The sequence below is a fragment of the Penicillium bovifimosum genome (assembly GCF_028826915.1).
Source record: "Penicillium bovifimosum strain IBT 22155 chromosome Unknown utg000006l_segment0_segment0, whole genome shotgun sequence".
NCBI lineage: Eukaryota > Fungi > Ascomycota > Eurotiomycetes > Eurotiales > Aspergillaceae > Penicillium > Penicillium bovifimosum.
In genome coordinates, this window is record NW_026622715.1 from 1497952 (window position 1) to 1513798 (window position 15847).

At 49.5% G+C, this 15847-nt stretch overlaps 6 protein-coding genes across 6 annotated transcripts; 3 read left to right on the forward strand and 3 right to left on the reverse strand.

Moving 5' to 3' along the window:
* Positions 1-387: 387 nt before the first annotated feature.
* Positions 388-1984, reverse strand: N7515_008219 (uncharacterized protein; the record flags this gene model as incomplete). Its single annotated transcript, XM_056668963.1, has 2 exons — positions 1900-1984; positions 388-1725 (listed from the first exon to the last, which is right to left on the reverse strand). Exon 2 carries the CDS (start codon positions 1717-1719, stop codon positions 388-390), a length of 1332 nt encoding a protein of 443 aa, XP_056518793.1. The 5' UTR covers positions 1720-1725; positions 1900-1984.
* Positions 1985-3436: 1452 nt separating this feature from the next.
* N7515_008220 (uncharacterized protein) lies at positions 3437-4708 on the forward strand (the record flags this gene model as incomplete). Its single annotated transcript, XM_056668964.1, is given in 5 exon segments — positions 3437-3444; positions 3657-3717; positions 3783-3996; positions 4051-4420; positions 4432-4708. 5 exon segments carry the CDS (start codon positions 3437-3439, stop codon positions 4706-4708), a joined length of 930 nt encoding a protein of 309 aa, XP_056518794.1.
* A 1417-nt stretch (positions 4709-6125) lies between these two features.
* N7515_008221 (uncharacterized protein) lies at positions 6126-7745 on the reverse strand (the record flags this gene model as incomplete). Its single annotated transcript, XM_056668965.1, has 1 exon — positions 6126-7745. The coding sequence occupies one exon, from the start codon at positions 7743-7745 to the stop codon at positions 6126-6128; it is 1620 nt and encodes a 539-aa protein (XP_056518795.1).
* A 1114-nt stretch (positions 7746-8859) lies between these two features.
* Positions 8860-10495, forward strand: N7515_008222 (uncharacterized protein; the record flags this gene model as incomplete). The annotated part of the gene is made up of 3 exons (XM_056668966.1): positions 8860-8978; positions 9033-10131; positions 10193-10495. The coding sequence occupies 3 exons, from the start codon at positions 8860-8862 to the stop codon at positions 10493-10495; spliced, it is 1521 nt and encodes a 506-aa protein (XP_056518796.1).
* A 391-nt stretch (positions 10496-10886) lies between these two features.
* N7515_008223 (wax synthase family protein) lies at positions 10887-12240 on the reverse strand (the record flags this gene model as incomplete). The annotated part of the gene is made up of 2 exons (XM_056668967.1): positions 10887-11418; positions 11471-12240. 2 exons carry the CDS (start codon positions 12238-12240, stop codon positions 10887-10889), a joined length of 1302 nt encoding a protein of 433 aa, XP_056518797.1.
* Positions 12241-13264: 1024 nt separating this feature from the next.
* On the forward strand, positions 13265-15201 carry N7515_008224 (cytochrome P450; the record flags this gene model as incomplete). Its single annotated transcript, XM_056668968.1, has 7 exons — positions 13265-13463; positions 13521-13653; positions 13717-13908; positions 13972-14123; positions 14175-14422; positions 14474-14745; positions 14808-15201. The coding sequence occupies 7 exons, from the start codon at positions 13265-13267 to the stop codon at positions 15199-15201; spliced, it is 1590 nt and encodes a 529-aa protein (XP_056518798.1).
* Between the last annotated feature and the right edge of the window lie 646 nt (positions 15202-15847).

Genomic DNA, 15847 nt, shown 5'->3' on the forward strand with positions numbered 1-15847 from the left:
CACAACCATATTCCTTAGCTTGTTTCATGGCCAAGGTTCGAACGAGTCGGAAGTTTATAGTAACAACGCTCCGATGAGTCCGATCTAAGGTTCGTGGGTGATCTACCCTGAAACTGTTACTATTTTTACTTGTCTCAGATCGGAGCTATGCAATACAAGCTCCTCTATCTCCTCGGACGAATTGGTCACATGGAACGTACCGTTCCAGTGACTAGAGAGGAGACAAATGTCCTGTGATCGGAGCTGGCATCGTATCATTCCGGTCGTTGGCAGTACCTTCGAAACCAAGTAGATCTATGAAGAAACGGGTGTCGAAATCCAAATGCCACCAAAGATATCTCCATTTGTCAGAGCTCGGCGTGGTTACCAGTCTCTTGATCGCGGAAACTAAATCGAATCCCCAACCAGATCCAGTCTACATCTGATCCAAGCAGCAAACGGTCCAAATAAATGGGTATCACCATGACTCGACCGTTCACAAAAAGCCAAAAGAGCCCGATACCGCTCCGAAGCAGTCGTAGAAGTGGCAGAGAGCACCTTAGCCAAGTCCACCGGACACAGATACGGCGGCTGTCTCGCATCTTCACAGATAGACGCAGTACCCTGCATCGAACATGCATAATACACACAATGGGAAATACCAAAGCAATGACCCAGCTCATGACTCGCAGTCCGACAAACCCTTCCCAGCCAAAGAGCAGACATCAACGGAGTTGAAATACCTACTTCGGGCAATGAGCGGTACACCGAAACAGCCTCCTTCAAAGGCCCATCCAGCACCACCGACTTTTGCAAACCCCGGCCATTGACCGGTATCCTTTTCTGCTTCTTGCTCGCTGGCTCAGCCGCGCAACAAGCAGACATGTACTTCTCGCAATGCGACGCGGGCCACGCATGGAGACGTTCGACCCCCTGGATACGATCCAGAACTGGGTTGTATCTTGCACTAGACACGACTGCAACCCGACTACCTCCGTATGCACGCCCGCACACGAACTCGTCGTCCTCATCTTCGTATAGGTCGAAATCAACGAGCATTAGGAGGGCATAGGCATCTTTTGGAAGAAGGCTGATAGCAGCGTCGAGGAGATCGTCTAGATTGACTTGGCCCCTGTATATCCCGTTTGGTAGAGTGCGTGCGCGAATCCGGATGCATTCATTGTCGATTCTGAGGCCCACGTATTGTAGGTCTGTCTTCCGGGAATCGGGATTTGGTTTGGCTTCTTCCCATGGCAGAAATTCTACCGTCAATGGCGGTATTGTTCTCACTGGGAGACCGTGGTAGAAGGCACTTAGGTAGTCTTGGACATCTTTCGCTCTAGGGGGCTTGTGATGAGGTTCGGCGTCTGGACATGTCGGTGTTGTCCATGTCTGTATGAAGTCTACTTCCTTATTGATTTGAGGCGATTGAACTACGTAGATGGTCTTCCGTTTTGGTGTTATTGGATTGCGGTGTTCGCCATTCAGCCAGTCTTGGAAGGTTTGTGGATCCTCTGGGTCCCCTGCGAGATCATCTCCTGGTAACACCAGGGGGGCAGGAAAGGTGTTGGTGCCTTCTTCGAGGAATAGTTTGTCTTCTCTTGGAAATACTCGGTTGTCTGCTCTGGTGGCGGTGAGGCGTTGACGGTGCCCTGGTCTTTTGAACCCTGCTAGAGTCGAGTGAGAGGAGGATGAAGAGCAGATAGAGACATGATCACACTGCGGAGTTGTTTTTGGCATGATACTCTAGGAAAAAGATGGATATTTGTCGTGTCGGCAAATGAAAGGGGACTGGTAAGTGGTAACAAGGAGGTTGGGAGTGTGGGTGCGGCTCTGCTGTGGGCCTGTGGCCGCTCGAGCCCTTATTCCAAGGCTGAAACATAGCCTTCTAGAGTCAAATGTAGTAACCAACATATGTACCTGTATGTACCAGATTTTAGGCCGCGAATGCGCATTTCCCGATCGGGGTGCCGCCGCTTTATGAGGGGGCTCAGGGTCATGCTCACTGAGTATTTCACAGCACAGGGTGATTAGTCAGTGCTACTCAAGGTATGCTTAGTAATGTCAAAATAATGCTCAGGTTATGCTCGGTGAGCACTCAGGGTCTGCTCAGTGAGCACTCAGGTATGCTCGGTGAGCACTCAGGGTCTGCTCAGTGAGCACTCAGGTTATGCTCGGTGAGCACTCACGGTCTGCTCAGTGAGCACTCAGGGTCTGCTCAGTGAGCACTCAGGGTATGCTCAGTGAGCACGACCTGAGTGCCCACTCTACGACCTGAAAATAAAGGCAGAGATAGAACAAATTAACCACGTGACATGTGGATCATTTATTAGCCATCTATTCTGTGATGCTAGCGCCAGCAACTAAAAATCCACCTAACATTGACCATCCTTTTTCTGTTGATAGCCCCTGCTCCCAGAAAGTTATTCACTCGTATGCCCTCTGAAAGATGATGACGTGTGAAATTACATGGCTTGTGCCTTTCGCCCAATCCCTGCTATGGCCGGGATGGCTTGTATGTCGTACTTAACATCCAGCCGAGCTATAAATACAGCGAAATCCCCATGGGTAGTCAACCACAATTACTTCGCAAGGGCTTGCAGCTCACTACCTCTTTTATTCTCTTCATGATTCGTCCCAGTGTATAAACGTTCCTTTCCAACCCTGGATCATGGGTATAAAGCTCCAGACTTGCGATTTAGCAAGGGAACGGCGCCGCGTGAGACGCAAAGAAACTGGATTCCAACCGGAAGCCCACCGAGAGGATGATGCTACATGTGGTAAGCATAAGCGGACAGATGAGTCCAGAGCCCTTCACCGGCAGTACGTTGAGCTCTGGATCGAGTGAGTGGCCTCGCAACGCTTTTCCCAATTTCCGTGTTTGTTGACTTCTTAGGTTTCTGATTGAAAGTGGAAGAGTATCTGAAGGCTATGAGCTGGAAGAGGGATGCCTGGCACCCGAAATTACTCTGATCAAAGAATTTATTCGGTGGTATGCGCATTCTACCAAAGGGCGTCTCGACCCAGAAGGAAGACCCACGGCGGTCACGACTTTGGCATGCGCCGAGAGATTTTTCGGTGGCTTTGAGACAGCTACTGGAAACATGGTTCCTCTAGAGGACCGTGTAGAGACTTACGGGGTTAGTATAGTCCGTTTTACGAATGCTTTGGATGCTTGCAGCTGACCATATCGCAGTGGATCAAAGCAACTCTGACCAAAGAGAAAGTCATCGTGAACATGGAAAAAGGCAAATTCAATTTCACCAAGACAGACTACCTCCATGCCGTATCTTCACTCTGGACGGTCGATGATCCTGTCTTCATCCACGGAACAATGAAAATTTTCCTTTTGTTCGCCCTACAGCTTTATCTTTTCACTGGTGCAAGGGTTGGGGCATTCATTCCCATAAATAAACATCGACACCAGAGAGGTCTTCGTTATAAGGTACATCAACCCATGCACATGTTCTTTCAGGCTACTGACACCTAACAGCACATAGACCTAGTTTTATTTCGTTCTGATTCTTCTGACGAGCCATGGAAGATCGGGTGGCGAGTCAATGAACAGTGGCTCAAAAAAAATAGGAACCCGGAGTACACCGTGTAAGTCAATTACCTCGTTCCTAAAATGTGCCAATTCATCCTTTTCTTTTCGCAAACACTAACTCGCTCGACAGCTTTGGCATAGGCATCCGTGATGACAGCAGGCCTCAATTTGCATCGGGACTGCTTCTTGCCGTCATTGCCATCGACCAAGGCGCAATTACGGAATAAACACTATAGAAAACTTGGCCCAACAGCAGTTCCCCGAAGGGAAGAATGAAATTCCCCTGCGCTGGAAGGATGACGCGAAGGAAAAGCCTGTATTCAGGAACGTGACTGCGGAAGGTGCTCAGGATCTGGCGTTGACGACAGAAAGGTTCTATTATTTCCTTCGCCAGCTCTTCAGGAAAGCAGGGTATTGGGAAGATCCCACAATACATGATATCCGCCGAGCACTTGGAAAAAAAGTTGATGGTAAGGCCCTTCTGATATCCTACACTTCTTGGGACATAAACTTACTCTTCATAGGGCGATACGGCTCAGCATTAGTTTCACAGTTATACGGTCATAAAGATGGGAAAACCTACCCAACGAGCTATCTTGCCCATTGCTCGTCCATTAATACTGTCGACTGTGTTCTTGATGAGAAGGGAGACGATCGCCATATCGAATACTGGCAAGGCCATGAGCAATACCGTGAAACCGGTTTGCCTAGTCATCTGCCCGCTGGGATCGAAGAATCTGTCCTGGAGAGCGATGAACTTGCCGAAATAAAAAGCCACATTGGCTTGGCAGATGCAATAGGTCACAAAGACAGGGAAATTACGAGAGATTACAATACAGGAATACCCATATTCGCCTCCGCCTTTCAGCTCTTACAAACTACCGGACCCAATGGGTTCGCGACAGGAGAGACTGGACGGTTTTGTCAAGAGGGCAGAAATCACCCAATGACCCAGAAAAGAATGCTTGCACACGTGCCCTTGCTCTTATTATGCCCGAAATCGGCCGCCTAGCGGCAATCATGTCGTCCACAGAGCCTATGTCATTTGACGAGAAGCTCCTCTTCATGAAGGACCTACAAAAGCAGTGTTCGCGGGAATACGACATAATATACTTGCCGAATGAAGCACCTATCAACGGCAAATGCCCGATTGGAAGCTGCCAGGAAGACGTTGACTCGTGAGTGCCCCAATCTACCATTTGTGCAGCACGTAGATAGTCTGATATCCAATAGTTGTAGCCGCCCATATGTGGAAACCGGGACCATCCAGAAAATCATCTATTGTCTGTCCTCCTGAAACTGTGAGCCCTTTCTACCTTTCTCCCTCTGTCAAGCTCTCCAATCAGGCGCAGGATATTGACGCTTGTCTGCTGCACGATGGAAAATTGAGAACCTCCGTGGGTAAAAGCGGTGGCGGGATTTATAGCTCGGAGGGGCCGTGGGCATCGGTGGTAAACTGTCCAATTATTATCAAACCTATTGGTGGGGGCCGGGGAATCCATCAGTTGACGGCGTCAGTAATGCGGGAAGGGGAAACCTCCCCCATTATGGCGAGCCTGATCTGGAAAGAGACTAGCGCACAACAACAGCTGGAGAGAAACTGTGAAACAAGATTTACTCATATACCTATCGTGGAGCGGCCTACAGATACGTGCCTAAAGACATGCCACGAAAACATATTATTAGTTAGCTTTTGCCGCTAACTAACTAACTAGGTGCCTAATAAACATCCCGATGACCAATTAAATTGCGCAGTAAGCGCCTAGAAGAAACATCACTACACCGACTAGCTGTTTGTTACATGGCTTCTGTAAGACGAATGACAGAATAACAGGAGCAAGGATATCGAAAATTCGTGCGCCAATTAAGTAACAGCGCCAGGACAACGAGTTTTATTTCCTGTTTATAGAAACAATCACGAACAAGGGCTATATAATGTCTTTTAAATCCCTCGAAAGATGGGATACAACCACATCTTCCCAAAAAGCCACGAACGCACCATCCATAATTTTCAACGATTCTCAAAAAGTATGTGAAATATCGGGATAGCATATTGAGACTGGAATCTAATTCGACACGAAGCAGACACTTAGTTTCGCGAGTTAAGAATTACAATGACCGCAAGTTCGGGTCAAATCGGTGCTTGCAAAAACCCGAAATGCGGACATTGGAACAATGAGCACAACAGTCACACATGCAAGGCAGCAAATTGTCGGAAGAGGTGGAAAATCTGTCAAACCGGTGATCATGGCGGTTCATGGGTATATGCCATCTGTGCCAAATGTCACGAACATCCAGCTGGCGGCCCAGATGGCTTTCATGAATACATCGACCTCACGGTCTGACTTGTTTCATGAGCGCTATTCGATTCCGTCAAGCCAGCTCTCAACGTGCGTTTTCTTTGGACTCCAGTACTTTTCCGCGTCTGATTCCGCATCATCAGGCTCTTCTTCGTCGTCAGTGCCTTCCAAATCAATCCATGAATGCTGGTACAAGGATTTTTCGCAGCGAGGATACCCCGTTGATCTTAACCATTGAAATATCCCACGGGTGGCTACTTCCGAAAGCGATTGCGAGGAGAAATCATAGTTAAAATCGCTCAGTGCAGCATATGTGATGTTGGGGGGTGATGCGCTGTTTGGCTAGGGGTCTTGATATTATCTTTCCCGAAATCCTGGATTGTATGGCCATTCGCCAATATCCATTCCCAAGATTCATATTCTAAGCAATGAAAACATTGAGCATGTTGTCGGACCGTTAGGTCTGTGTCGCAAAGTTGTGTGTCCCCAAAGGGCTTCCAAGGCCATATTGGAGGTCGATCATGGCCTTCGCAGGCAGTAATGAACAATAGGCGGCATTCATCATCGCGGCGTATCGATTCACCGTTGCTGGTCCCCATGTTACAGGTCATAAATGTTTGTATTGTTGTGGCCCAGGCCGAAGCTGGAAGATCCAAAGCCGTCATTCCCGCTCGTATGTCGCGCAAGACAGTCTTTGCCAGATCTGTGAGAATTGCACCCAGCCAGAGGGTCCCGAGTAGAGGGTTTCGATTGGCCAAAAATGCGGCTAATTCATTCTTTCTGGGTGAGATGGATTCGATAATCGCAAAAGCCGGATTCAGCCAGGCGCTGACAAGGTTGCACTCAATAACTGGATTGAAAAAGGTGCTGCACAGAAGAGAACGCAAACCCCACGTATTGGAGCTTAACGTCATGTACTTAGGAAGCAATTCGTTAAGCTCAATGAGAAGATCTGGAATGGAAACTGGTGAGCCACCAACACACTGTGTTAGTTCCAGCCGAGAAGCTTGTCTTAGAAGCGGAAGTGATACTGTTCTCCCCCTCAGGAATGGAATGTAGAGAACCCCAGCAAGGGCGACCGAGCACTGAGCGTAAAGCCGGTGGTGCACACAGAAACGAGAAAGGTAGTTGAGAGCGACCTCAGACAATGGGGCTTCTGACTTGGCGCCCAAAAAGCCCTTGGTCGCCAAGTTAAATCCCCTCTTCTTTGACGAAATCGACCATGGTGACAAATAGACTTGGCCATTATACTTGACGGTTGCATCCCAGCCATCGTTAGAACACAGAATGGCCCGCCACCAGAGGACTTCCTCCTCACAAGCATCGTCGCCGATGTCAATCTCAACCATGGGTTGATTGTCCGACTGCGGCAATGGGCCCTCCATCCCATCGGAAGTGTAGCCCATATGACATTCGTGGTCAGCAGAGCGACCAAGCAGCTCAACCCATCGAGCAGATATTATGTAGGCCCATGCAAAGTAAAGAACTGATAGATAGTTTCCCTTGTCATAGCCCGAGAGTCCCTGAACTCCGGGCCAGTCTGACAGAGGAGAGTCTTCAGACAGTTCCACATTTAACCGACTGCCAACTGCCAACAGAAGTTGCTTAGGCAGGACCTTTGCCTGTAGGTCACAGATTCCTTCAGAAGTCCTCCATGTTGATCTGCCATTAACGACAAGACTGCCTTTCCCTTGTGCTGATTCCTTCTCCTCGCAAGCGAACGAAATCGTCTCGTCAGACGAAGCAATTCCATCGCCGAGGAAGGACGGGGTCTGGCTGACGAGAGGTCTCATGTTTATGGCTTGCCGGGGGAGTAGATGTTGCTTGTTCTCGGTAGCCAAATAGGAAGTCCATGTCTTGAGACTCTCCTGAAGGACCTGACTAAATTCATCATCACCTGGACGCAAGGCGTCGCCCATCGTCGCACACCGACAAGCTGAATGCAGATATGCAGATGCTGCGTGAACCGCCCGGGAGGGGGGACACTGTTTATAGTCGATCGAAAAGCCAGGAGTGGTGGCAGAAGGACGCGTTAATGTCCACTCTTATGTATCTTGGTTGGAAGCCGGAAAGTCAAGGTTGAATTAATCGGGCGCGAGCAGTTTGTTTATTATACGGAGGGTTCCAAGTGGCGCAGCCGAGGTGCTGTTCCTGTGGCGCGGTGTGTGGCTTTTTTCTTTCTTTTGCTAGCCGGCCTCGGCGGACGATAGCGGAAACAGGGATAAAGTAGGCATCGGAGTGATTTGTTTATACAGAGTTCACAAAGGAAAAAGAAACCGTGGGATCGTGCTGGTTCCACACATTTCCTTATCAATGCGGGGCTCTCGGAGCACCACGTGATGAATCTCGCGCACTACTCAGGTCACGCTCAGTGAGGGCGATCAGGCTCCTCAGTGAGCAAATCGGAGTGCTCAGGTCACGTTCAGTGAGCGGGTTCATCCGGCTTACGTAATGATCAGGCGATGCTCAGTGAGCAAGTGGGAATTGATACAGACACCACACGTTTTTACTAACTAGTAAAATGGTGATTCCCTGAGCAAGTTTAATGATTATGCAATACTCAGGGTCGTGCTCAGTTTCACTCAGTGAGCAAAAGCGGCTAGGGGTGAGCACTAAAGCGGAAATGGAAAGCTATGTCGGGCGGCCTAAAATCTGGTGTATATGCTAGTTAACTGGCCAATATCTTCAAGTACCTAGGCCCGTGAACGTGTGAAGACATGAGCGTGGAGCTGGTAATGTGACTGAATTTACCCAAATGGGACCGTCTTGTTTGCCTTTATATCTTCACAACCAAGTAGCAGTCTACCATATCTTCTTTCTATCTTCTTTCTGTTCGAAAGACCTTAGGTGCTTTTGACTAAGAACTTGGGAACATCGTGAAGTCACTTCTTTAACCAATACTCCAGATCCGGTCATCCAAGCCGAGCATATCAACGGTCCAATATAGACCAGGATTAGCACGCTAAGGACGACCCCCTCAACTAGACCCCAATCTCCGTCTAGTGAGCACATACCAGGTATCATCATTCAAAAATGGATCCAGCCACTAATAAGCGACCTGTTGTACGAGGCACGATGGTAAGACAGGAGGAAGAAGATGTCACAGAAGAACCAGAAGTCCCCCAGAGCCCTAAGCCATGGAATCGCGACACGTGAGCATGAAACCCAAAGTCCCAAACCACGAATATTCAGCTTACACCCAGCAGCTATCTCGGCTCGCTTCTATTCAACATCGGAGCCTTCGCCCTCCCAGCCCTATACAACACTCTCAGCAAACTGTGGGTCGCGAACATCGACTCCAAACAAGTCGTCACAACAGATATCTACACCTACATCGGCGTCATAGTCGAGGTCCTCAACGAGGGTCTCCCACGCTCAGCATGGCTGGTCATCGGAGACAAGTCGACACGAAGTATGCGCTCGCGCCTGGATCTCGCGTACACGATGGTTCTCGCTCAAAGCGTTCTCGGGATATTGATGACGGTTATCTTTCTCGCTGCTTCCGAGAGGCTGGCTTCGGGGTTTGTGCCGGTCGATGTGCGAAGGGCTTCTATTACCTATGTGCGACTTTCGTCTGTGCAGGCTGTTACGTCTGCAGTCGAGGCGGCTTTGTCGGCGTCGACGAGGGCGCTGGATAATCCCGACGTGCCGCTGATTATTAGTTCGGCTAAGTTTGTTGTTAATATCGTGCTTGATTTACTGGTCATCTCGAAGGTTCATGTGGGTGGTTGGAAGCCTACTATCGTCATGCAGGCTGTTATTCGACTTGTCTGTGACAGTGTTTCGACCCTCGCGGGTCTGGTTTACTTCCTCACTATTGTTGTGAGACGCTGTCAAAAGGATACGGACAGTCCATCGAGATTGCAAAGCAGTATTTCGGCTTTGGTGACTCTTGTCAAGCCCAGTATTTACACATTTGCCGAGTCAGCTGTGCGGAATGCGATTTATCTGTGGCTCGTTCACCGGATTATCTTGCTGGGCAGTGACTATGCCACGGCGTGGGGAGTCTTCAACACAATCCGCTGGGGGCTCATTATGGTTCCAGTACAGGCATTGGAGTCATCCACACTGGCCTTTGTGGGTCATAATTGGGGTTTGTTCCGTGCTCAGAGGGATACTGAATATCCGACAGCGAGTAAAAAGGAGATTCTTTATATGATTCGCCCAGCAATCTTGTCCATATCGATTGCATTAGTCTTTGAGACTATCATGTGCATCGCCCTGTCGATTCGTGGGATAGAGTCTTTTGCACACTATCTCTCCGACTCGACGGTGGTGGCGCGAATCACCCAGACAATGTGGAAGGTAGGTTCTACCTAGATAAACGAGATGTATAATCGGTGGAAAGCTCATTGACATATGGCAGAACATTGACTGGACGTACATTTTCTACGGACTCAATACCCAGATCGCAGCAATACTTCTTGCAACATCACCGCGATGGTTCCTCTACCAATCGATCGCATCCAACTCTCTCTGGGATCTGCCTTGGGCGATTGTCGTTACAGTTACCTCTTTGCCGAAGACTTTGGCCTGGACATACTATGCGATTATTTTTGGCGGCGCTCTGGTCTTTGGCTTCATTATTGTGAACTTGGCTGCCGTTCTGTGGGCGTACAGGCTTATGCAAGGGAAGATTAGAGTGCGTTCTGGAATTCGGAATGATTGAGCTTGGCGGTTCATTGGGTTGATGTATTCATACACTCTTTAGGACCATCACTCTTTGGTCCAATCAGATAATGGAGGTTTGGCAGCGATACTGCCTGTCAGGTTGTGAAGGTTCCAGCACTCCCCGGGATATGGCACTTGTCGTGCGCACTAGCTGGCCAGTTTGATGGCTTTGTTTTCTTCCCAGGCCATCGCGAAAGAAACTCACGATTTGTATACTTGAGATGGTGCGGCATGGAATCGCTAAGCCAAAGGAAAGGCCCCCCATGGCCTTATTGTCCTCTATAGAAGGAACAGCACATAATGCACATGTTATAGCTGGAAATAATGCAAGGCCCTCCATGATTCAAACATAGAGTCGGCAAGTGGAGAGATTGCCCTAGATGCTAGGTTCAGATTTCCACTTCGAACACCAAGGCAATGACAGCTCCACCACCGACGACAATCTTTACGACAGTATCGAGCCCAATGCACTTCGTAACACTGAAAGGCACCATTTGCATATCAGGTTGTGTCGACTGAATCATCGGCGTGAAGTACCATGTCGAGGTAACCCCGAGCCACAGCATGACCCATATATACCCAACAGCTCGCTTCCAAGGCGGTACAATGGCCGGTAAACTTGCTTCTCCCACCTGCCTGCTCTTTGGCACGGCTGCTATTTGCTTCCAGATCCCTTGGACGGCGTCCTCAAACATTATTCCGGGAACAAAAGCAAGGTAAAATACCATGGAGCCGGACCGTTCCGCCGGAACGCTCTGCAGAACATCGACGACAACATGTAAGACGGCAGAAATGAGAAAGACGATGAAGAGATTGGTATACCGCTCCGCTTTCGAATGCCGTTGAAGACACAGAACTCTCCGCGCAACAAAATCACTGATAGAAGTGAAAGGCTGGCGCATAAACTGATGCCAGAACGTCCTGCGAATTAGGTCAACAGAGTGAAAATTTCTATAAAATGAGTCGGGCTTACCCCCAGAAATTGCGCAAAGTGAATACATCAGCCATGCGCCCAAACACCGGTGGCCAATCTGACGGCCAGTCTGATCCAATTCCAACGAATAATATCGACAGCACTCGATATGTGAGATCGCAGATCAGACGATTTACTACAAACCAAATAGACAGATGCGTGATTATCCGCTCTGCCCACTGTCCCACCGGCACCATCCATTCAATTCCAGGTGAACCGGTCATCTGCAAATCACGCTCCATAGATTTCTGCACAGACATCGTTTGCACAATATCAAGAACCAGGTATTGCCATGCAGCAATGGCCAACTGCCGCAGCAGGAATCGATTGCGCACTGGGACCTGCATATCCCGCCTCGCATAATACGCCGGATGAGAGGGTACATTCTTCACCTGCCATCGCGTATCAATAGCACGGGTCTGCGTAAGTCGACGGAAGGCGACGACGAAGTGAGATACAAAGCTCTGGTTGTCCTTTGCTTCGCGCGAGATGTCCAGATTGTCCAGGGGATTCAGCAGCAGCACATTCGTTGCCTGTAATGTCACGATGATAAGTTGTGTTATGGCCTGGCACCACGCTGGACTCCCAGATGAGCCATAGGGACGGATGAAGCGACCGGCGATCCATATCATGCATGGAACGCATAGGTGGCGCAGGGGAGACCCTTTTCGGGTCGTTACGATGAGAGTAGCTGGGACTGCAGTTTGGATCAGGTAGAAACAGGCAAATTCTGTGATATCTGCGACTGTTGAGTTGTGCAGTCCATACATCGTGTTGTCGAGCCAAGGCGGTCTAGACGGTGAGTGCGAAGGGAGATCGCTCGGGTTGAGTTGACGATCTTTGAGCGATCCCAGGGTCCACCTGGCGCTTAGTCGCTTGGCCGTCAAAGAAGAGAATAAGCAATTATCATTCATCGTCTTGTATTGCCAAAGGTCATCGAAAGGTGAGCATCCAACTAGACGCGTGACGCGTCACGGCCGCGCCACGCCTCAGCTCGTATTCGCGGAGGGAAGACTGCCATGGTACTGTAGTCCTCGAGAAGCCGTTCATCTCCCTTGAAATGTCCGAATCAATTCTTCAGATTGGCCAGTTGGTTCGAAAGAGTGCTGTGGAGCCTGTCGTTCAGCCTCATCTCCAGCCTCCAGGACATTGCGGGACACCTCGAGGACGTCCCGTGTGAGGTCACTCCAAGCCTAAACGCGAGAATTCGGTCTTTCTCCGATAATCCGATTCATCTAATCGATGTTTCGATATGATCTTATGATCTTTATCTTTCAAGCGTGTAGTACATCATTTCTGGTAGCATTGTCATTGGCATTGGCCTGTCGAGTGCTCTTCGCTACAACAATTGCTCGGCAAGCTAGCTACTTTGGGAAGTTTCTCCGACGTTATCGCCCATCACCACTACTAGTCACTACTGCGTACGGCGCAGTGCGTATTCCAAGTCTCTCGTGCAAAGTCATGCAGATCTCAGTGCGTATTACTAAAGCATTGTGTGTCAGAAGTCCATTCAGCCCTCTCCCAGGGCGACGGAATCACCCGATACAGACAATATGCCGTGTCACGTCTAGCCTCTAGGCAAGGGTCCCCTCCATGCGGGGAATCTCGTATTTTCAGGCCAATAGATATGTTCAGCATAATTCGCATATCTCGAGTCTTGAGTAGGCCATGCAAGCAACGGCGATTCCCTAGAATTGGAATACAGCATCCTCGAAGGGTGTTCTATTCCTCCACCGAGGCTCCACGAACATCTCTCATTCCGTCACTCGTTTCCCGGTGTATGCTTTTGCCTCAATGTCACCGACTATTCTCGTTAGCTTAGCACTGAGCGCCATCAGCTTCTATGTCGTCAAACTGTTCCTGACCCGCCAAAGGCGTCCTGGTCCCCTGCCGCCGGGACCAAAACCAAAGCCTGTGCTTGGCAACGTATCCGATCTACCACCGCCAGGCACACAAGATTGGAAGCATTGGCTTCATCATAAAGATGCGTATGGTTTGTAATCTCCCAATGTTGTCGTGGGAAAAGGACGCATCTGACATGACTGCGCAGGGCCGGTCAGCTCCATCACGGTGATGGGGCAAACCATCGTGATCCTGAACAATGCAAATGTGGCGAACGAACTGCTAGTGAAGCGCTCATCAAAGTACTCTTCAAGGCCAAATCTCGTGTTTGCCTCGGAAATGTGCGTTCGCGGGCTTTGTCTGGACATCTGATGAGTTGTCACGCTAACACCGAACTTCCATAGGGTGGGGTGGGAGAATATTACGGCTATGCAAAAGAGTACACCCCGGTTACGTGCCTACCGCAAGGCAATGCAGCCGTACATCGGTTCCGAGTCGGCTGTCGCCCAGTATAACTCTCTACAGGAAATAGAGACACATCGGTTTCTCTTCCGCGTTCTCGGGGACCAGGGAAAACTGTCGGAGCATATTCAGACGTGAGTGGATAGTTTCGTTCTCGTGTGCTAGAATGGTGAAGCATTGGAGCTTACGAATCCCAGGGAAGCAGGTGCTGTCATCCTCAAAATTGCATACGGCTATACGATCGACCCGCATGAGCGCGATCTCCTGGTGCATATCTCGAATGTAGCTTTGGATATTTTCTCAAAGGCTGCCACACCTGGGACTTGGCTAGTCGATATAATCCCTGCTCGTATGTATATCCACTTTTGTATGTGGGTTTGATGTTTCTGACCAGAGACAGTGAAATACATCCCGGCCTGGTTCCCGGGAGCAGGTTTCAAGCGTACTGCTCAGGCATGGAAGAAGGATATCTGCGCTATGACCGATATACCATATGAGTTTGTGAAGCGGCAAATGCAAGAAGGACACTATCAGCCGTCCTATCTATCCAATCTATTCAAGGAAGCAGGGCATCCAGCACCCCGGTCAGAAGATGAGTTGATTGCGAAATGGACTGCTGCATCGCTTTATTCTGGGGGTGCCGACACTGTAAGATTCCCAGACCTTGCTCATATTCAGCCCCGCTGACCCGTTTCATAGACTGTGTGTGCAGTGGAATGCTTCTTCCTCGCAATGACCCTACACCCCGAGGTGCAACGCAAAGCGCAAGAGGAGATAGATCGAGTATTGGGGCCTTGCCAGCTCCCAACAGTGGCAGACCGCCCTCGCTTGTCGTACATCAATGCTGTCGTGAAGGAAGTCCTGCGTTGGCATCCGGTGGCACCTATGGGCATCGCACACGAATCAAGTGAGGATGATATATGGGGACCATATTTCATCCCAAAGGGTTCTGTGATTTTGCCAAACATTTGGTAATTCTTGTCGATCTTAAAATGAAATCCTGTAATCCGAGCGGTTTTGCTGACTAGCATAGGGCCATGACACATGATCCCATGGTTTATCCCGATCCCGCGACATTCAACCCCGATCGCTTCTTAGCAACCGCCGGTCACGAGCCCGAGCCCGATCCTCATAACCTTGTCTTTGGCTTTGGTCGTCGTATCTGTCCAGCGCGTGCATTGGCAGATGTCACAGTGTACCTGAGTGTGGCACAATCGCTTGCTGTCTTTGATATCAAAAAGGCCGTTGAGAATGGGAAGGAAGTCGATGTGGAAGCGAAGTTCAAGCCTGGCGTCGTCAGTCACCCAGAGCCTTGGAGGTTCCATATTGAGCCTCGCAGTGCGGCTCATGAAGCGCTCATTCGTTCGGTCGAGGAGATAGCTCCATGGGAGAACAGTAACGCTGCAGACTTGGTGGATGTTCAGTGATAATTGCTGGAGTGCGTATACATGTTCTGATATACCTGTTTGCTCGAGGAGATACGCCCGCCACACACAGTGGGCTGATGAGGTAGAGTTACATACTTCATAGTACCCGCCTCATGCATCTCTCTTTTAGATTAAGGTTACGACGGAAGGACCACTCCCGGGCCGCGCCAAGTGGGTCCACATCTCAGCCCTGGAGTTGGCGTTGGCTACATTGATATGCCACGTAGGAGGTCATCAGGTTAAAGTCCATGTGCTGCTGGGAAGAGGTGTCCTCGCTACCTCTGTTGCTTAGCTTGCCATCAGACTCACGGCTGGCGGCTATCACCTCTCTCGATTCCATCACCTAAAGAGTCTGGGCTCTCATTAGTTCTTCGTTCAAACATAGCAAGTTGAGACGAGAAGGGAAAATGACAAGTGGAATTGTTATATAAACATTAAGTAGAAATCATAGCTTGGGTGTTAAAGGAGACAGTATCTAAGCTGCCACAGTTAATTTTCTTCTGGTTCCTAATGACCAACCTGCTCAGCATCTTTCATTTCACTGTCATCAGCGACCTTTTGGCGTTTCTCATCATGACTGGAGCTCGCTGTAGAGCCGCGGCGCTTGCCTTCATTATCCTTCTTAGGACTACGGCTACGACCACCG